The following is a 21,493-nucleotide window of genomic DNA, read 5'->3' as shown; positions in this document are numbered from 1 at the left end:
TGCCAGACACATGCACGCTAACCTGAGGAGGCATGTGCGCCGGGCGCCCCCCTCTTTAGTCCCTGGGCCCCCTCTCTTGCCCGCCCAAGGGCCTCCCTCTAACCCTTTTCTCGGCCACCAGGAGATCCACTCGCTGCCCGATTTCTCTGCCATGCCAAAGCGCTAGCAACCCTGGGAACCTCGAGGGCCCGTGGGTCCTGGCTGGAAGTACCCTTGGTTTGCAGCATTCCAAAGTGGCCCTAGAGGCGCCTCAACGTGTCCCCGCTAGTGCGCGCTCGGCGATACTGCACTTTCTCCATCCCTTACCGCCCCTCCGTCAGGGAACGCTGACTTCTGCTAGTCGTCCGGGCTCTGGGGTGGGGGGGGTGGAGGGCTCTGGGGGAAGGGGCCAGCCCATCGGCGCCTCTGGTCTTCCGGCCCCGGTGACCTCGGGGCTGGGGTCGTCGTGCTTCTCACGCGAGCATGGACTCAATAACCCGGGTTAGGATGTCATCACCCGCAGCTCCGCCCCTCCCTGCCCGCCTGGCCCCCATCCGCTAGTAGGAGGAAGCAATTGCACCCCCAAAGTTCAGTGGGCGCAAAAATGAGGGAGAGGTGTCCCCGTGCCCGGGGATAGAGCACCCCCATACCCTCTTTCGGGCTATCATGGGACTACTTTCCCAAAACCTTCTCAGCTGGGCTCTGCCCTATCCATGGGGTACCTCGGAACTGGGGGTCCCAGGTACACCCCTTTAATTGCCGGTACTTGGTTGAGGCATTCCATAGTGGGTTCTTACCTATCCCCTTGCGTCCTGTCTCCCCACTCCTCTCTCCATCCTAGAGCGACCATTCGCCAGCCGCACCCCCCCCCACCCCCGCCCCATCCCAGCGCTCCAGGAGGCGTGGCCACACGCGAAGGCCGCCTATAAAGGTGGCAGTGCCTTCACGCTCACCCTGAAGGTGACAGTTCCTTGGAGCCTTCCCTGATTTTCTTCGGGGGTCCCTGGCTCCAGGGACCACTCTTCCCAGCTCAGCTCTGCACCCCCCAACAGACGCAGGTGAGTGCTGGGGGCTTCTGGGTTGTCCCTTCCCTCCCCCCAAAGGAAAATTTTGATGCATCAAGGTCTTCCTGGTCTAGCACCTCAAAAAAAGGAGGCTAAGAGTGTCCTTAGTGAGGAGGCAGTCTAGCTTCCTCACTAAGTGGGGAAACTGAAGCCTGAGGAAAGGCAGGACTTGCTCAAGGTCCCACGACTAGTATCAGAACTCTAGCCGCAGGTGCTCCCCTCTCAGGGCTCCAGGACCCAGGCTCCAGCTCCATCTCCCACTGACTCCATGAATGCCTTGGGGCTTCCCCATGAGGGTCACCTGGGAGGCTGGAATAGGGACACAGGTGAGCCAGTGCAGCCCTCCTTCCGGCTGTGTGAGGGGGGCTTCTCCTGGGTGGTCAGGGTAGATGGAGGGGGCAGGTTGGGTTCTTACTAGCTGTACCCTGACTTATTTAAAAGCTACCCCTGGCTGGAGACACCCTCCTAAGGCATAGCTTGTCAGTGCTGAGGTGTGCTGGCCCGACATGGGAGGCTGATCTGAGTGGGAGTCTTGGGCACTGCCAAGGGGCCTACCCTGTTCCATTGACTGTCTTCTCTGTCCTCTGCTGGGGGCAGTCAATGTGAGAGACTGCCCGCTGCAGAAAGCTTGACCCTGAAAACTCAGTCTCCCTCCCACCTTCCTGATCCCACCCGTCTAGGTGGTCACAAAACACCGAGCTGATCTCCCTGTGCTATGCGGCTGCTTCCCACTAGCTATCTCTTTTACATTTGGTAGTGTATATAGGTCAATGCCACTCTAACTTCGTCTCAGCTTACCCTTCCCTCTCCCTGTGTCGTCAAGTACATTCTCTACGTCTATGTCTTTATTCCTATCCTGCATCTTAGTTCTTCAGAACCATTTTTTTTTTTTTTTTTTTTCAAAATTAACAGCCACAACAGTTTAGTTACCATTGAACTCTTTGTAAGATATTTACAAGACAACCAATTTTACACATCAGAAATGGTATAAAAGTATGAATTACAACACAGACAATATGAAATGGGCATAAAACAAAGCTGAAGTGGACAGAAAAGCAATTTCTCTTTTTAATTTATTAACACTAGCTTAAACCTTGTTAAGGAAAGAAACAAAGAACTGTATTTTAGGAGAATTGCTGGGCCTTCAGTTGAAGATTGAATTTCACAGTGTTGTATCCCACGTAGGGAAAAAATAAGACTAATTTTCCCCCCACACTTTAACACACTGTAATTTTGCTCTTGGAACTTTGCTAATCTACTCTCTAACCTCCTTCTCAACAAAACTTCAACATATCCAAATCAAAGGAGAATTGATCAAAAGATTGGCCTCCTACCATCTCACGAAGGCTAGAGGTCTTTGGGGCACCCACTGTGCAGAAGGGAAAACCATGGCACACCAAGGCCTAGCAAGGAATTGGGACTAAAGTGTGCTTTGGGATTCAGCTCCTCCAGGAAGCCTCCCCAGACAGATGGCTATAGTAGTTGAGGTAGGAACCATATTACCTCCCCATCTTGGCTGGCTCTTCTGTGGGGAAATGTCACTAGTCAGACTGTGAGTTTCCCCAGGTCAGATCTGGGTTTTCTCTTCTCTGAGATCAGCTGGGCACCCTGAATCAGAGATCATGTCCCACTCCCTCTCTCAGGTGATGTGACTGGAGCCGAGAAGGGTAAAATGAACCGACTAATCCAAGGCCACATCATAGAGCCTGGAACACTGGGTGTCCTGACCACCGGTCCAGGGCACCAGTAAGATGTCCCAGTCAGAACCCCATGCCTCGAAGAGAGTAGTCCATGAATTTGCACACCCTTTCTAGACCAAACCTAGAGAGAAAGTATTGTCTCAGCCTCTGTTAAACTCAGCTCCATTCCTAGTTTCCCAGATTCCAGTCTGGAGTTTTCTTGCAGCCTTTGCCTGGTGGGAGCCTTCCATTTATTCACAGCTCTCTAGTGACTGGCAAATGGGGGAGGCCCAGACTATTCATTCATTGAGAACTGAGCCCAGTGAAAACCCTGGCCTGGAATTCTGTGACCGGGAGCCTCAATCTAGCTGGCCTCCAGCTGCTTTTAAACTGTGGGTCAGTTGAACTCAGAGAGCTGGGGATGAGGGCAGAATGGCTTAGACAGTAAGTAAGGGGCAAGTCCCCTGTCCCTGCCCCACCCTGTCCCAGAGTCTGACAGGATTCCCTAGACCCTGGGTTTGAGCAATAGAGAACTGAGGGTTCTGGGAAAATCCCTTTTCATCGATTGATCTGACCACTCTTCCAAGGGAGGTGCCTGTGACAGGAGCTGGAAACTTCCCACGGAACTTTCCCTAAGAGGTCTGAGTCCTGGCTCTGTCTGAGTGCTGGGTGGCTTTAGCCAAGTCAGTGCCTCCTCTGGAGGTGAGTTTCCCCAAATGTGAAACAAGGCTGAAGGAGTGGATGATCCGTTGCTTTCTGATAGTGTTTCCCCTAGTTGGGTGGGTAGTACTCAAGGGGAATTGGGTGACACACATCGATTATGTGTTTATTTTAATATATGTTAGGGAAAAAAACCCCTGTACTTTCACACAGATATTATGGTTTGGAATGATGCTAAGTGGGTGGATTTAAAGTTGATTTTAGAAAAATATGAAGTAAATAATAGTATAGGTGCTCTATGGAAATCAAAGGCTGATGTTTAGATTGGTGCAGCAGTTAAGAGAAAGTGTTCTGGAATTAGGCAAATTTGGATTGGGATTTGGATCCTATACTTCCTGGCTGTGTGACCTTGGGCAAGTTACATACCTTCTCTGAGCCTCACTGCAGTCTACCACATAGGCTGTGGCCAGGACTGAATGAAGAATAACTAAAATTCTTGGCACATAGTGGCAGCTCAACAAACAGCTTCTCCTACCTCCCCTTCCCCTTCATGTCCAGTGAACAGTTCTAGATAAGGTTTTCCTTTTCTTTGACCAGTGTGCTGACACTTTAGGACACTGGCTCCTCCCAGCTCCCCATCTGATGTCTTGATCTTTCCCTCCTATCCCACCTCTCAGCGGCCACCTTGGAATCTCTACACTGATCATGTTCTCTGTGTTTGGACTCTCCAACCCCATCTCGAGTGCTCCGTTTTGAAGTGATCACTTCAGCCTCAGAATTGGTAACAGGTGACGGGCAGAGGGGATGGCCAGGGCTGGGATTTCAGACGCTCAAGTTGGGAATCTCAGGGCTCTTTCCCAGCACTCAGATTCTGTGATACACCATGGGTGAGCTCCTGGGATGAAGGATTCATGTAATTTAGTGAATGCAACTTAGTCTTTCTGGTGTCCAGCTGGGAGCCAAGCACAGAACATGTACAAGTGCTTATTGACTGTGTAAATGAATGAATGAGTGGCTCTATCTCGTCCCTCAGTCTGGCTCCTCCGTTCTCTTCCCCTGTAGTTGGTACAAATGGCATTGTCCCCGGCCACTCCCTTCTCAGCCACAGAGCTTCTCCTGGCCTCTGCCACCTTCTGCCTGGTATTCTGGGTGGTCAGGGCCTGGCAGCCTTGGGTCCCTAAAGGCCTGAAGAGTCCACCAGGGCCCTGGAGCTGGCCCCTGATCGGGCACGTGCTGACCTTGGGGAAGAGCCCACACTTGGCCCTGTCGCGGCTGAGCCAGCGCTATGGAGACGTGCTGCAGATCCGCATTGGCTGCACACCCGTGCTGGTGCTCAGCGGCCTGGACACCATCCGGCAGGCCCTGGTGCGGCAGGGTGATGATTTCAAGGGCCGGCCTGACCTCTACAGCTTCACCTTAGTCGCTGATGGCCAGAGTATGACCTTCAACCCAGACTCTGGACCAGTGTGGGCTGCCCGGCGACGCCTGGCCCAAAATGCCCTGAAGAGTTTTTCCATTGCTGCAGACCCGGCTTCCTCATCCTCCTGTTACCTGGAAGAGCACGTGAGCAAGGAGGCCAAGTATCTCATCGGCAAGTTCCAGGAGCTGATGGCAGAGTCTGGGCGCTTTGACCCCTACAGGTATGTAGTGGTGTCAGTGGCCAATGTTATCTGTGCCATGTGCTTTGGCCGACGCTATGACCACGACAGCCAAGAGCTGCTTAGCATAGTCAGTCTGAGTAATGAGTTCGGGGAGGTGGCTGCCTCTGGGAACCCAGCCGACTTCATCCCTATCCTCCGTTACCTGCCCAACACTGCCCTGGACGTCTTCAAGGACTTGAATCAGAGGTTCTACATTTTCATGCAGAAGATGCTCAAGGAACACTATAAAACGTTTGAGAAGGTACAGGCTGGGGAGGGGCAGATGAGTGGTGGGGAGGGGCAGATGAGTGGTAGGGAGTGGGCAGGGTCAGGGGTCAGGAGGTCAGGGATAACTGGAGCAGCATAGGGGTTGGCAGGCTCTCGCAGGCCTTCACCCTGGGATTTTGAAGCCAGTAGTGGAGGGGACTCCATCCTTGGCAGGGAGATAGAAATTTTTCCTGACCAGTCCTTCTATCTTTCCATCAGACAGCAATATTTACTGAATAGCCTGTCCATGCAGGACCCTAGGCCAGTTATTGTGGGGACCAGAAAGAGCTAAAGAGTTGGTCTTCCGGCCTCATGGGAGAGAAAAGGGTAAAAGGCATGTCCAGATGATAATGGTACTGGACTCTGTGTCAGGTGTCCCTCGAGTTGGGGCCGCAAGTATCCTGAGTCAGGAGACAGCCTTGGAGAGGCAAGAGAAGCTGCAATGGTAGCCTCGGGCGTGGGGCAGTCACCTCCCGAAGGAAGATGCTATAGGGATGGGAAGGGACCAGGCCTGGATGAGAGGCAAGTCTGGGTTTGGGACCTTGCTCACCCGTGGACCTTCCCTACCCAGGGCCACATTCGGGACATCACAGACAGCCTGATTGAGCACTGTCAGGACAAGAGACTGGACGAGAATGCCAATATCCAGGTGTCAGATGAGAAGATCGTTAATGTCGTCATGGACCTCTTTGGAGCTGGTATGAACTACCCCATTGTGCCCTTCCTCTTCCCAGCTGTCCTGACCCACCAACCTCCTAACTTTGCCCTCTATTCTCCCCTGGCCAGGGTTTGACACAGTCACAACTGCCATCTCTTGGAGCCTCATGTACCTCGTGACAAGCCCCAGCGTGCAGAAAAAGATTCAGGAGGAGCTGGGTAGGTGGTGGCTTCCTTCAGTGTGCTCAAGGCAGGAGGTCCGGCCAAGGTCTGAGTGGCCCCTTCATCTGTCTGGTCCTTTCTGTTCTGCAGACACAGTGATCGGCAGCGCACGGCAGCCCCGGCTCTCTGACAGACCCCAGCTGCCCTATTTGGAGGCGTTCATTCTGGAGACCTTCCGACATTCCTCTTTCATCCCCTTCACCATCCCCCACAGGTGAGGCTCCACGGGTCCGCTGCTGTCTGATGCTGGGCCTTACTCCAGTTCATGTACCTGATCAGGGTGGTGGGAGGGACACAGTATGGGAGGCAGGGGGATCTCCTTGTGGCCCTGAGCCTAACTGAGCTTCCCCCCTCCCCAGTACCACAAGAGACACAAGTCTGAATGGCTTTTACATCCCCAAGGGGCGTTGTGTCTTTGTAAACCAGTGGCAGATCAACCATGACCAGTAAGTTGAGAGGGGGCAGGGGAAGCTTCACTCTCTCCTAAGCTTCAGACTCTCCTGTCCCTGAGCTACTTGCCTAAACCCTATTCTTTTGAGCTGGGGCTCAACCCACCTGATGGTTCTGAGCCCCCAAGCTTCTACTTCAGCTGCTTCTCTTCAATTACAGGAAGCTGTGGGATAATCCATCTGCCTTCTGGCCAGAACGGTTTCTCACCGCTGATGGCACCATTAACAAAGCACTCAGTGAGAAGGTGATTCTTTTCGGTTTGGGCAAGCGGAGGTGCATCGGTGAGACCATTGCCCGCTGGGAGGTCTTTCTCTTCCTGGCCATCCTCCTGCAGCAGGTGGAATTCCGTGTGACCCCGGGCGTGAAGGTGGACATGACCCCCATTTACGGGCTGACCATGAAGCATGCCCACTGTGAGCACTTCCAGGTGCACATGCGCTCTTAGGGGACGGAGAGCCCTGCCGCCTAGACTCTCTACTGGCCTGTCTGGGCAGCCAGGCCAAGGGGCTGACCCAGGGAGTCTAAACTTTGGCTTAAATGCACAGATATTGTCTGGCTGATTTTTTGCTGTCTGAGCTGTGGGCAAACCTGAGAGATTATACCTGCCCCCTACCCTGGACTTGTCCTTCTGTGCACTGACCACAGACAGTGGACACAGCAGGGGTCACACGGGAGCTGATGGAGCCCTTCCGAAGTTGTGCTTAAGCTAGGAGGCCTGGAAGGGATAGGGGGTCCTCAGGCCTCTGGAAACCTCTAAAGAGCTCTCTGGAAGCCCCTGGGCTCACCAGCTGGCTGGATCTCTGTTCAGGCTGACTGGCTTGAGAAACATTTAGAGCAGGCAACAGCAGGGCCTGTCCAATCTCTTTGACAATTGGGAGCCGTCAAGAGTGAGGGGGAGGGATTTCCCTGGTGGTGCAGTGGTTAAGAATCCACCTGCCAATGCAGGGGACATGGGTTCGATCCCTGGTCCAGGAAGATCCCACATGCCACAGAGAAACTAACCCCGTGCACCACAACTACTGAGCCTGCACTCTAGAGCCCATGAACCACAACTACTGAGCCCCTGTCCTGCAACTACTGAAGCCCTCATGCCTAGAGCCCATGCTCCGCAACAAGAGAAGCCACCGCAGTGAGAAGCCCGCGCACCACAACGAAGAGTAGCCCTCACTCGCCATAACTAAAGAAAGCCTGCGCGCAGCAACGAAGACCCAAAGTAGCCCAAAATAAATAAATTTATTAGGGGGAAAAAAAAAGAGTGAAAGGGAGAGGCAGTCCAGGATACCGACACAGTGGTGGTCTCCCCGCTTATATAAGGCTGAGCAATCTGACCACTAGGGTCTGGGACACTGTGCCTGGGAGATCGCCTTCCTCCCTGAAGGCAGGAACAGGTCTGCCTCCTGGCCTTGCAAGGTCCCTGTTCCTGTCCAGGATGGGCTGGGGACTTGTGTTTAAGGGGAGCAGAGAGCAGAGGGAGTGCCCAAATGCAGGCACCAGGACCAGGTCAGGAGGGAAGGGGTAGTAATTCAGTCACCTTCTACTGGGTCTCCTTTCCCTATGCCCTGTGTTAAAACGTCTTTTAAAAATGTTTGTATGCAAGGGCCTTTTTATTTTAGCCTGTATTGTACTTGTATGTTTGCATTTACCATATATGAGAGCTTAAGAACAGTTTATTGAGTACTATGGAGAAAATTCTAACCCAAGTATCCAGAAGTGTGTGGGAAGCATCTACCTGAGCTAAATAAAGATATTATCCAAAAGTCATATAGGTGGAGAGTTTTAAAATCTTGAGTGAAGCCATCACTCACCTATGTGCCCACTCTGAGCCCAATCTCATGTGGCTTTTACTGTGGGAGGACGAAGGGGAGGAGGAGGCGGTGGAGAGGTGAAGCTGCTGCTCTCAGGCAGCTCACGGTCTGGCTGGGACGCAAGACTCTATCACTTCACTGGCTTACTCCTTCTCTAACTGATCACACATTGATGAAGAACATTCTCTGGACCAGGCACGGGGGGAGATAAAGTGAATAAAACACGGTTCCTACAAGAGCTTCCCAAGCTAGCTGGGGGGACTAACTCATTAAAACACCACCCAATTCACTGTGATCAGGTCTCTACCAGACAGATACATACAGGAGGGTGAAGCCCAGAGCCAGAGGGGGCTGGGTGGGTTGTGGGGGAGTGGGTGCTGGGAAAGGTTACTAGATCTTGGGGATATCTGCGTGGGGCCCTCCTTGGAGGATGGGAGGCAGACTCATTTGGGTCTCACAGCATTAGATGCTCAGGTCCAACGGGTGGACTCTGGTCATGGTGTGGGGGAGGGGAAAGGTTCTCAGCTCAGAAGTCATGGTCTGCTCCTCACTAGCCATGCCTGGCTCAGGTCCTGCACCCCTATTAGAACCCAGAACTGGTCACAGATGGAGAACAAAGTGTTTGATTATCAGGCCCCATAGGCCAACTGTTGCCCAGATTTCAACATTGAGATCATCCCTCTCCATCTGGGATGGCAGAGTAGTGGTGCCAAGTGGGGGCAGAGGCTGGACCCACATAGTCAGGAGCTATTCTGGCTAAGGGACTGAGGAGAGATGCACTGTGACCACAGCCCACCTTCCCTCCTGAAGCATTGTGCAGTGGCCAGGAATTGCCATTCATGCACTGTGCTTTCTGGCAGCAGTGGATAGCTCCCACTCACCAAGAGTTTCAGGCCTCTACAAGGAAGGAGCTGAAGTTAGCTGGAGCAACCCTGTTTATATAGGAAGATGAGGAATCTGGCATCCAATCATTCCTGTACTGACTTAAAAAATAATTTGTATTATATGCTATAACATAGATGAGCCTTGAAAACATCATGCTAAGTGAAAGAAGCCAGACACAAAATGCTACATGTTGTATGCTTCCATTTATATGAAATGTCTAGAACATGCAAATCCAGGGAGACAGAAAGTAGATTAGTGGATGACAGAGGATATGGGCAGGGAGAATGGAAGGTGCAGGGCTTCTTTTAGGGGTGGTGGAAATATTCTGGAATAAGATCGTGGTGATGGTTATATAAATTTGTGAGTATACTAAAGCCCACTGAATTATGCAGTTTAAAATAGTTAAAACAGTAAACAACAAAAAAAGTATGCCAATCTTTATTCTAAAAGAAAGGGAGGAATGGGGACAGCATATGCAAAACAATTTATGGAACTGTTCTCACTAATCATATTGGTAATGGTAATATTAGTATTTTGATTTCGAGACTATAGAATAATGTGTGTTAAAACGAAGAGCAACTAATAATGAGAATATTCTAATTCATCATCCCCTACATCCTTGAGAACCAGGATCTTTGGTGTGGAAAAAAGGAGGTACACATGCAACATATAAAAGTTTGAGTTAAAAAATATGTTGTGTGTGTGTGTATATATATATGATATGTATTGTATATTATTATATTATATATAATATATATTATGTATATATTTTTCTAAATGTTAGAAACAATGACCAACTCATAGCAATGAGCATCCCTAATGCCTAGATTACCATCCAGGGCTTCTTGGAGAAATGCTGGTTACAGAACTGGGGCAGAAAATGTAAAAGATGAACCTGGAACGGTTGCTCATACAAGATAGCAAAGAAGCCACAAACACCACCAGGAGTAGATCAAGCCATTCAGGAGCCCAACTGTAGAGGCTCCAAGAGGCCAAAGATAGGACAACTTGACTGTCAATAATAATAATTGCCATTAATTAAAACCTATCAAATACCTTTGAATCCATGAGTTTACATATATATAATATATATATACACACACACATATATTTAAATTAGTTGTTCATCTTCAGAAAAACCAATTCACTACCTTAAAAAATGAAAAACAAAGGCAAAGAAGCAAGCATTCATTCTACCTTCCTTATGTGAACTATACTTACAGATAACCAAATAGTACATAAGAAGAAGCATCGCTTAATGAAAGTATTCCAATTGATAAATGAAAAAGAAATAATAGAACTGGAATGTCACTATTTTGTATCCGCCACTAAATGAATGGATCTGGGCATTGCATCCAACAAACGCCAGCATCATAAAAAGGGAGAAAACCAGATATGTGCCTCATGATAAAAGAAGCCAACACTGCCCACGGTATTGCCAAAGGGACTGAACCAGAGTCTGGCCGAGCCTCTGGATCCAGCTGTCAATTTGCAGTGACAGAGCGGATGAAGAAACATGCTGAATGGAAATATCAGAGAGCAATCAATAACATTCAGACTTTGGGAAAATCTACAGGTCAAAAGCCCTGGGGTCTTCAACAGAAAAACTGTAAGAAAAAGAGATGGAGTGGAAACGTGTAGACTTAAAAGACGTATCAAATTTTAAGAAATGAACAATGCTAAAACATGGTGTCTAGGAATACACACTTGGTAATAAATCTTGGTAAGAACAAGAAAATGATTACTATAAGAGTCTGGAAAGTGGTTACCCTTGCGGGGAGGGAGTGGGTTATAATTGAAATGGGACATGCGGAGGGCTTCTAGGATGGTAGATAAAGTTCTACCCCTTTTTTTTTTTTTAAACATCTTTATTGGAGTATAACTGCTTTACAGTGGTGTGTTAGTTTCTGCTTTATAACAAAGTGAATCAGTTATACATATACATATGTTCCCATATCTCTTCCCTCTTGCATCTCCCTCCCTCCCACCCTCCCTATCCCACCCCTCTAGGTGGTCACAAAGCACTGAGCTGATCTCCCTGTGCTATGTGGCTGCTTCCCACTAGCTATCTATTTTACGTTTGGTAGTGTATATATGTCCACGCCACACTCTCACTTTGTCACAGCTTACCCTTCCCCCTCCCCATATCCCCAAGTCCATGCTCTTAGTAGGTCTGTGTCTTTATTCCCATCTTACCCCTAGGTACTTCATGACCTTTTTTTTCTTAGATTCCATATATATGTGTTAGCATACGGTATTTGTTTTTCTCTTTCTGACTTACTTCACTCTGTATGACAGACTCTAGGTCCATCCACCTCACTACAAATAACTCAATTTCATTTCTTTTTATGGCTGAGTAATATTCCATTGTATATATGTGCCACAACTTCTTTATCCATTCATCTGTTGATGGACACTTAGGTTGCTTCCATGTCCTGGCTATTGTAAATAGAGCTGCAGTGAACATTTTGGTACATGACTCTTCTTGAATGATGGTTTTCTCAGGGTAAATGCCCAGTAGTGGGATTGCTGGGTCGTATGGTAGTTCTATTTGTATTTTTTTAAGGAACCTCCATACTGTTTTCCATAGTGGCTGTATCAATTTACATTCCCACCAACAGTGCAAGAGTGTTCCCTTTTCTCCACACCCTCTCCAGCATTTATTGTTTCTAGATTTTTTGATGATGGCCATTCTGACTGGTGTGAGATGATATCTCATTGTAGTTTTGATTTGCATTTCTCTAATGATTAATGATGTTGAGCATTCTTTCATGTGTTTGTTGGCAGTCTGTATATCTTCTTTGGAGAAATGTCTATTTAGGTCTTCTGCCCATTTTTGGATTGGGTTGTTTGGTTTTTTGTTATTGAGCTGCATGAGCTGCTTGTAAATTTTGGAGATTAATCCTTTGTCAGTTGCTTCATTTGCAAATATTTTCTCCCATTCTGAGGGTTGTCTTTTGGTCTTGTTCATGGTTTCCTTTGCTGTGCAAAAGCTTTTAAGTTTCATTAGGTCCCATTTGTTTATTTTTGTTTTTATTTCCATTTCTCTAGGAGGTGGGTCAAAAAGGATCTTGCTGTGATTTATGTCATAGAGTATTCTGCCTATGTTTTCCTCTAAGAGTTTGATAGTGTCTGGCCTTACATTTAGGTCTTTAATCCATTTTGAGTTTATTTTTGTGTATGGTGTTAGGGAGTGTTCTAATTTCATACTTTTACATGTACCTGTCCAGTTTTCCCAGCACCACTTATTGAAGAGGCTGTCTTTTCTCCACTGTATATTCTTGCCTCCTTTATCAAAGATAAGGTGACCATATGTGCGTGGGTTTATCTCTGGTCTTTCTATCCTGTTCCATTGATCTATATTTCTGTTTTTGTGCCAGTACCATACTGTCTTGATTACTGTAGCTTTGCAGTATAGTCTGAAGTCAGGGAGCCTAAAGTTCTATTTCTTAACCTGGGTGTGGTTCAAGAAAACTTGTTTTATAAAAATGAAGGGAATAACAGAAATAACTTGTATTGCTCATTGCTTTTTAGAAACATAATTTATATATGTTGTCAATGCCCTTCAGTCAGAGACCACCAAGAACACACCTGTAGTTAAACAAGCTAGCTTTCTTATTCATCGCAGTAAGGAAAAACACACACCATGGGGAACTGTAGGGGTCTCAATAAGAGGATGTGAGAAAGAACTTAAATGATTTGGGCTTTGGCTGAGTGATATAGGGGAGGGTTAGCTCTAGGTTGGACATTGTCAGAAAGTGGGGACAATTCTATGATAAGGTATTTGGTGGGTAGCATTGTGACCTTGCTTTTATTTGTGCTCAGACAAAATTATAAACTAGCCTTGTTTTTTTTCATTTAAAAACCATTGAGGGCTTCCCTGGTGGCACAGTGGTTAAGAATCCGCCTGCCAATGCAAGGGACACGGGTTCGAGCCCTGGTCTGGGAAGATCCCACATGCCACGGAGCTACTAAGCCCGTGCGCCACAACTACTGAGCCTGCATGCTGCAACTAATGAAGCCCACGTGTCTGGAGCCCGTGCTCCACAACAAGAGAAACAACCACAATGAGAAGCCTGAGCACTGCAACAAAGAGTAGCCCCTGCTTGCTGCAACTAGAGAAAGCCCGCGTGCAGCAACGAAAACCCAACAGCAGCCAAAATAAATAAATTAATTAATTAATTAATTAATTTAATTTAATTTTTTTAAAAAACATTGATAAGGGACCTCCCTGGTGGCACAGTGGATAAGACTCTGTGCTCCTAATGCAGGGGGCCTGGGTTTGATCCCTGGTCAGGGAATTAGATCCCACATGCATGCTGCAATTAAGGAGTCCGCCTGCCACAACTAAGACCTGGTGCAACCAAATAAATAAATATTAAAAATAAATAAATAAAAAATGGTGGTAAAATATACATAATATAAAATTTACCATCTTAACCATTTTAAGTGTACAGTTGAGTGGTATTAAATTCATTCATAATGTTAGGCAATCATCACCACCATCCATATCCATAGCACTGGAACACTGAAATCCTATACTCATTAAGCAATAACTCCCTATTTTCTCCTTCCTGCAGCCATTCTACTTCTGTCTCTATGAAGAGTTTCATTTTTATCATCTTCTCAGAATAACCTGTGTGGGACTGGTGTTCTGTGAGAAAAGAACCAGAGAAGGGGAGAACAAAATGGCCTATGAGCATCAGAACAGCCTGTAATAATACTGTGGTCCAGCTGTGAGTACCAGGTCAGTTCCAGCTGTCAGGAGCTGCTCTTTCTCCATCCTCCTTTTAGGTCAAGAACAGGCAAAGTTAGGGCTTCCCTGGTGGCACAGTGGTTAAGAATCCGTCTGCCAATGCAGGGGACACGGGTTTGAGCCCTGGTCCAGGAAGATTGCACACGCTGCAGAGCAACTAAGCGTGCGCACCGTAACTACTGAGCCTGCACTCTAGAGCCCAAGAGCCACAACTACTGAGCCCACGTGCCACAGCTACTGAAGCCTGTGAGCCTAGACCCTGTGCTCCGCGACAAGAGAAGCCACAACAATGAAAAGCCCATGCACCACAACAAAGAGTAGCCCCCACTCACCGCAACCAGAGAAAAGCTCACATGCAGCAACGAAGACAATGCAGCCAAAAAATTAAAATAAAAAATAATAGTAATAAAAAGAACAAAGTTAAGTCTCAGGACATTCATACATTATATCCAGATTTTCATCATTGCTAAGGTTTTGCTGATTAAGATCAATTTGCTGATTAAGAAGGCCATCCACTGAATGTAGTCTATAATTGAACCAGGATTAATCTTTTATGTTTCTGTTGTAGGATGAGTTATTGGACCATCTGTTGTGACAATGGCTGCCCTACTAGTAGTGCCCCAATGGTACTTAGATTCTGGATAGTCTGTATTGGTACGTATTGTAACATAGGTAATTATCAGGATCAAAGTGACTATTAGTCTTTTGATAGGTCTGGAAGCCAAGGACCTAGATTATTAAATACATGCAATCAAAACATGTCCCAGAATCCAACTGGGCCTATTTTATAGAGTCAGGCTGCTTTTTCTGTTTGCCCTGTTGTATTTACATAGTTGTAGCAATGTTGACTTGGTGGACTAGAGGAAATCACGGGCTATATGATTGTTCATGACAACTCTTGTTAATGGATTTAGAGTACTTTGTGGGCTTTCAGAGCAGTGGGGTCCTATATGACTTCTGGTAGGTCAGAGACAAGCTTTAAACGTTTTTTAGCTGTACTGTTCCCACTGTAGGAATTGTAGTTGGCAGAGTACGCATGAAGAGGAATTCAGTTATTCCTCTTGGAAGTTCTCCTGAATAATCTGTGCTTGCCTCATTTTGGAGGCTTCTGAGTGTCTTTTAAGGAAGTATGATATACTTAAGTGTCCATAAAAAGAAACACTCATATATTGCTGTGGAAATGTACAATGATGTGGCTGCTTTGGAAAACAGTTCTTCAAAAGGTTAAACACTTATGACCCAGAAATTCCATTCTTAGTTATGCCTAACATTCTCAAAAATTTTCACATGAATGTTGTGAAAATATTACACAAAATATCACACAAAAACTTGCACATGAATGTTCATAACAGTGTTATACATAGTAGCCAAAAAAGTGGAAACAATCCACATGTTAATCATTTATGAAAGGATAACAAAATGTGATATATCCATATTATTCAGCCATAAAGAGGAATGAAGCACTAATGCCTGCTGTAACATGAAAGTGCCTTGAAAACATTAGGCTAAGTGAAAGAAGCCAGACCACACATTATATGCAGGTCACATATTAAATGATACAATTTATATGAAATATCCAGAGTAGGCAAATCCATGGAGACAGAAAGCAGATTAGTGGTTGCCTGGGGTTAAGGAGAGGGAGGAATGGGGAGTGACTGCCAATGGGTACAGGGTTTCTTTTTGGGTGAGGAAAACACTCTGGAATTAGCAGTGATGGCTGCACAACTTTGTGAATATAGTAAAAGCCACTGAATTGCCCACTTTAAAGGGTGAATATTATGGTATACATATTGCATATATCTCAATTTAACAAAGCACATCAGGGACTAGGAGGCCAGAATAAACCAGTCTTATAGACTGTTGAAGCTGTTCCTATTCGGTGTAAGAGCCAATCAGAATCTTTCCCCCTTCTGTTAGAGCCAATCAGAATTCTCTCTGCATATTCAGTGTAATAGATAGAAGCCCGGCTGAAGAATTATTTGGGAAAGATTGTATTTCCAAATGAATGCATGTGTCTATTGCTCAGCAGGTTTAATAAACTCAGCTTTCTCTTTTAGCTGGTCTCCTTATTTTTAATAGTTTGGAAGTTTCACCAAAATAAAGACCCCACATCATGGCAACCCCACAGAACCCTCGAATCTTAAGGGCTCAATTCTGAACTGTTGTGTGGCCTTCTTCCGGTTTGCTGCTGGGTATGTCTCAAGGACAATATTGAACTTCAGGTATTTCTGTTGAGTTCTCATTGCTGTATTTTGTTATCCTAGGATATCCTAGGATATCCATGGTTCCTCTCTTGGTTAATACTTTGGAGAGCATTAGGCAATCCTTTACTAAACCTGTTTGTCTTTTATTACTTTAAAAAAAATTTTATTTATTTAATTTATTTATTTTTGGCTGCGTTGGGTCTTTGTTGCTGCGCGCGGGATTGGGCTACTTTCGTTGTGGTGCGCAGGCTTCTTATTCCAGTGGCTTCTCTGTTATGCAGCATGGGCTCTAGGTGTGCAGGCTTCAGCAGTTGTGGCTCGAAGGCTCAGTAGTTGTGGCTCACGGGCTTAGCTGCTCCGTGGCATGTGGGATTTTCCTGGACCAGGGCTCGAACCTGTGTCCCCTGCATTGGCAGGCAGATTCTTAACCACTGTGCCACCAGGGAAGTCCCTGTTCTATGACTTTTAATTGACTTGTCAAATGATTTTTTTCCCCATTCCTTGGTAATTTTTGTTCTGATTGTTACAAGGGAGCATATTTTTAGGGAACAGATAGAGGCACAGACCTAATAAGTCTCTTTCCAAACTGGCCCTCGAGAGCTCTAATAACTTTGGGGTCATACTTATATTTTTAAAAATTTATTGTTTATCTGCAATCTAAAATTAACTGGGCATCCTATATTTTTATTTGCTAAATCTAGCAATCCTTGTGGACATATAGTGCGGGTCCATCATATAGTGGAATGCCCCGCACTATATGTCCACAAGTCTGATGGATGCTTTGGTGGCAAGAGTGTGGTATTTCCTCCTCCACAGCCTTGCTGTAGGATAACATGGTGGCTGCTGGAAGTGTAGTCAGAGGTCTCTGCATCAGTGCGGTACAGCCCAGCTGTGTCCTTGGTTCAAACCTCCATACCTTGTTATAATCATGGTATTTTCTTCTCTTATCTATTTGGGTGTGTCAGCATCTAACCTCAAACTCCTCCTCGTTGAATTCTTGCTTCCTATTGTTTCTCTGTTTGTAACCCTAATTCCTGAGCCCATTTGGTAAAATAGCAGTTTTTTATTAAAGAAAGTTTGAGTTACAGTGTCCATTTCAGGGAACTTTGGGGAATTTTTAAATTTTATGAGTTTATACCTCCCCAATGTTTTAGAACAAAAAGGAAAATAAAAAAGTCTACAATAGTCAGTCTTTTTGTTGGTGATAAAGGTTTTCATTTTTTGTACACTTTAGGAATATCCATTTAGACAAATCTAACATTAAAAAAAGAGAAAACTACTAAATCAGGTTACTATAAGGTTCCTTAGAATCTGTAAGACCTCTGTGCTATCTGCTAAGGACTTTTGTGAATTTAAAATAAGGAAACTCAAGAATTTCTAAAAGAAAGAGATGATTTTAACTTATAGTGTTTTAAATATGCTGATTCTTTAAAGACTTTTGTGTGTGTGTGTGTGTGTGTGTGTGTCTAGCTGAAGCTGAACTCCTAAGGGAACAAAAAGGAATAATTGAATTAAGTTAATGGCCTTGGTTACTAAGTTGAAAGGTAAAAACCAATATAGGTCACTCAGAGCTTTTAACTAACTTAAGTAATTTAATAATTACCATAAAAGGAAAAAATAAAGCAGTATTTCTAGTTAAAATGAATCCTCGGAAATTAGTCTGGTTTGATAATATGACTTAACCTTGATTTTATCACAATTTTAGAAACTCTTGCACTATTCTAGGTGATGCAAAGGCTTTAATTTCTCAGAGAAAGCCTAATTACTGTAGTTTGAATCTGTTAAGTTTCCTATACTAGATTTACTGGTCAGATAAGCTAATATTGCTTTCATTATTATTTATAAAATTGTAGACCAAGTGAGAGAGTGGCATGGACATATATACACTACCAAATGTAAAATAGATAGCTAGTGGGAAGCAGCCGCATGGCACAGGGAGACCAGCTCGGTACTTTGTGACCACCTAAAGGGGTGGGATAGGGAGGGTGGGAGGGAGATGCAAGAGGGAGGAGATATGGGGATATATGTATAGCTGATTCACTTTGTTATAAAGCAGAAACTAACACACCATTGTAAAGCAATATACTCCAATAAAGGTGTTAAAAAATAAAATAAAATAAAATTGTAAACCTATGTGTTCAACTAAATTAAATGATGATAACTAATGTTTTCATAAAAAGATAGACTTTTGTAACTTCAGACAGTACTGAAATTGTTTAAATCTAAACTTGAGCTTTCTATGTAAATGCTAAAATGTCTTTTTTTCTGTTAATTTTTTATATTAATATTGATTGTTTTTAAATTAAACTAAAATTTAGTTTTTAAGATCTCTGACTTTGAGCTCTTGAAAGTTATTAATTATTAATTTTTAAGTATAAAATAACCTAAGGAAATTAGAACTTATAGGACAGTGAGAACAAATGTATGGAGTTAAGATAATAGCTTTTTCTTATCCTTTGGCTACATACAAATACAGTTATCCTTTATAAGGCTTAACCTTTTTCTCCAGCTTTATTGAGATATAACTGACCTATAGTATAAGATGTACAATGTGTTGATTTAATACACTTATACTTTGTAAAATCATTACCACATAGCATTAGCTAACATTTCCATCACATCACATAATCAACATTTGTTTCTTCTGGTAAGAACATTTAAGATCTACTCTCTTAGCAACTTTCAAGTATATAATACAGTATTATTAACTATAATCACCATGCTCTACAGTAGATCCCCAGAACTTATTCATCTTATAACTGAAAATTTTTAGCCTTGATCAATATCTTCCCATTTCCTTCACCCCCAACCCCCTGGTAAGCACCACTCTACTCTCTGTTTCTATGAGTTTAGCTTTTTAAAATTCCTCATATATGTGATATATTTCAGTATTTGTGTTTCCTTGTTTGACTTATTTCACTTAGCATAATGCCCTCAAGGTCCACTTCATGTTGTCACAAATGCAGGATTTCCTTATTTCTCATGGCTAAATAATATTCCATTGTATGTATATACCACATCTTTATCCATTCATCTGTTTGACAGACACAGGTTGCTCCCACATCTTGGCTATTGTGAATAATGCTGCAGTGAACATAGGAGTGCAGATATCTCTTCAAGATCCAGTTTTAATTTCTCTTGGGTATATACCAGAAGTGGGATTGCTGTATCATATAGTAGCTCAATTTTTAATTTTTTGAGGAACCTCCATACTGTTTTCCTTAGTGGACGCACCAATTTACATTCTCACCAACAGTGCACAGTTGTTTTCTTTTCTCCACAAGCTAGTCAACGCTTGTTATCTCTTGTATTTTTAGTGATAGACATTCTAACAGGTGTGAGGTGATAGCTCATTGTGGTTTTGATTTACATTTCCCTGATGACTATTGATGTCAAGCACCTTTTCATGACCTGTTGGCCACTTGTATGTCTTCTTTGGAAAAATGTCTATTCAGTTTCTCTGCCCATTTTAAAATCATATTGTTTGTTTTTTGGATATTGAGTTGTATGTGTTCTTTGTATTTTTGGATTTTAACCAAAATATCAGATATATGATTTGCAAATATTTTCTCGCATTCTGTAGGTTGTCTTTTCATTTGTTGTTTCTTTCACTGTGCAGTAGTCTCACTAGTTTATTTTTGCTTTTGTTACTTGTGTTTATTGTGTTACATCAAAAAAATAATTGCTGAGACAAATGTCAAGGAGCATTCCCCCTGTTTTATTCCAGAAGTTTTATGGTTTCAGTTCTTATGTTTACATTTTTAACGAGTATTGAGTTAATTTTTGTGAATGGTGTAAATAGGGGTCCAATTTCATTCTCCTGTATGTAGTTATCCAGTTTTCCAAACACTATTTATTGAAGAGACTATCATTTCCCCATTGAGAATTCTTGGCTCCTTTGTCAAATATTAATTGACCAGATATGTGAGGGTTTATTTCTGGGCTCTTAATTCTGTTCCATTGGTCTATGTGTCTGCTTTTATGCCAGTACCATACTGTTTTGATTATTATAGCTTGGTGATACAGTTTGAAACCAGAAAGTGTGATAACTCCAGCTTTGTTCATCTTTCTCAAGATTGCTTTGGCTTTTTTGTGTTTTGTGTGTGGGCGTGTGTGTGTTTTTGGATTTTTCAGATTTTTTTTTGGCTGCATCGGGTCTTCATTGTGGCATGTGGGATCTTTTTTGTTGTGGCATGTGGGTTCTTCATTACGGTCCACGGGCTTTTCCCTAGTTGTGGCATGTGGGCTTCTCTCTAGTTGTGGTGTGTGGGTTTTCTCTCTCTAGTTGTGGCATGTGGGCTCCAGGGTGTGTGGGCCCTGTAGGTGTGGCACGCAGGTTCCAGGGTGCATGGGTCCTGTAGTTTGCGGGCTCTCTTGTTGAGGCGTGCAAGCTCAGTAGTTGTGGCACGCGGGCTTAGTTGTCCTGTGGCATGTGGGATCTTAGTTCCCCAACCAGGCTTCAAACCCATGTCCCCTGCATTGGAAGGCAGATTCTTTACCACTGGACCATCAGGGAAGTCCCAGGATTGTTTATTTCTATGGAAAATGCCACTGGAATTTTGATAAAGATTGCACTGAATCTATAGGTGGCTTTGGGTAGCATGGACATTAAAAAATATTAATTCTTCTGATCCATGTACATGGGATATCTTTCAATTTGTTTGTGTCTTCTTCAATTTCTTTCATCAAAGTCTTAGAGCTTTCAGTGTAAAGCTCTTTCATCTCCTTGGTTACATTTATTCCTAGGTGTTCTATTGTTTTTGATGCTATTGTGAATGGGATTGTGTTCCTTATTTTCTTCTCAGATTGTTTGATGTTAGTGTGTAGAAAAACAACTGATTTCTGTAGGTTGATTTTGCATCCTGCAACTTTACTGACTTTGTTTATAAGTTCTAACAGTTTTTCTGGTGGAATCTTCAGAATATTCTGTACAGTCATACTTGGTTTTATTGTGCTTCTCTTTGTTTTTGTTTTTTTGTGTGGTACGTGGGCCTTTCACTGTTGTGACCTCTCCCGTTGCGGAGCACAGGCTCCGGATGCACAGGCTCAGCGCCCATGGCTCACGGGCCTGGCTGCTCCACAGCATGTGGGATCTTCCCGGACCAGGGCCCGAACCCATGTCCCCTGCATCAGCAGGCGGACTCTCAACCACTGCGCCACCAGGGAAGCCCATTGTGCTTCTCTTTATTGAGCTTCGCAGATATTATGTTTTTTACAAATTAAAG

At 44.6% G+C, this 21,493-nt stretch overlaps 1 protein-coding gene across 1 annotated transcript; it reads left to right on the top strand.

Moving 5' to 3' along the window:
- Window positions 1-930: 930 nt before the first annotated feature.
- On the top strand, window positions 931-8,379 carry LOC103071513 (cytochrome P450 1A1). The gene is made up of 8 exons (XM_007446683.1): window positions 931-1,037; window positions 4,060-4,124; window positions 4,485-5,284; window positions 5,861-5,987; window positions 6,076-6,165; window positions 6,259-6,382; window positions 6,528-6,614; window positions 6,778-8,379. Exons 2-8 carry the CDS (start codon window positions 4,088-4,090, stop codon window positions 7,061-7,063), a joined length of 1,551 nt encoding a protein of 516 aa, XP_007446745.1. The 5' UTR covers window positions 931-1,037; window positions 4,060-4,087; the 3' UTR covers window positions 7,064-8,379.
- Window positions 8,380-21,493: the final 13,114 nt, after the last annotated feature.

The sequence above is a fragment of the Lipotes vexillifer genome, unplaced genomic scaffold (genome assembly GCF_000442215.2).
Source record: "Lipotes vexillifer unplaced genomic scaffold, Lipotes_vexillifer_v1.1 scaffold242, whole genome shotgun sequence".
Classification (NCBI taxonomy): Eukaryota; Metazoa; Chordata; class Mammalia; order Artiodactyla; family Lipotidae; genus Lipotes; species Lipotes vexillifer.
This window is presented reverse-complemented; position numbering and strand designations above follow the sequence as displayed.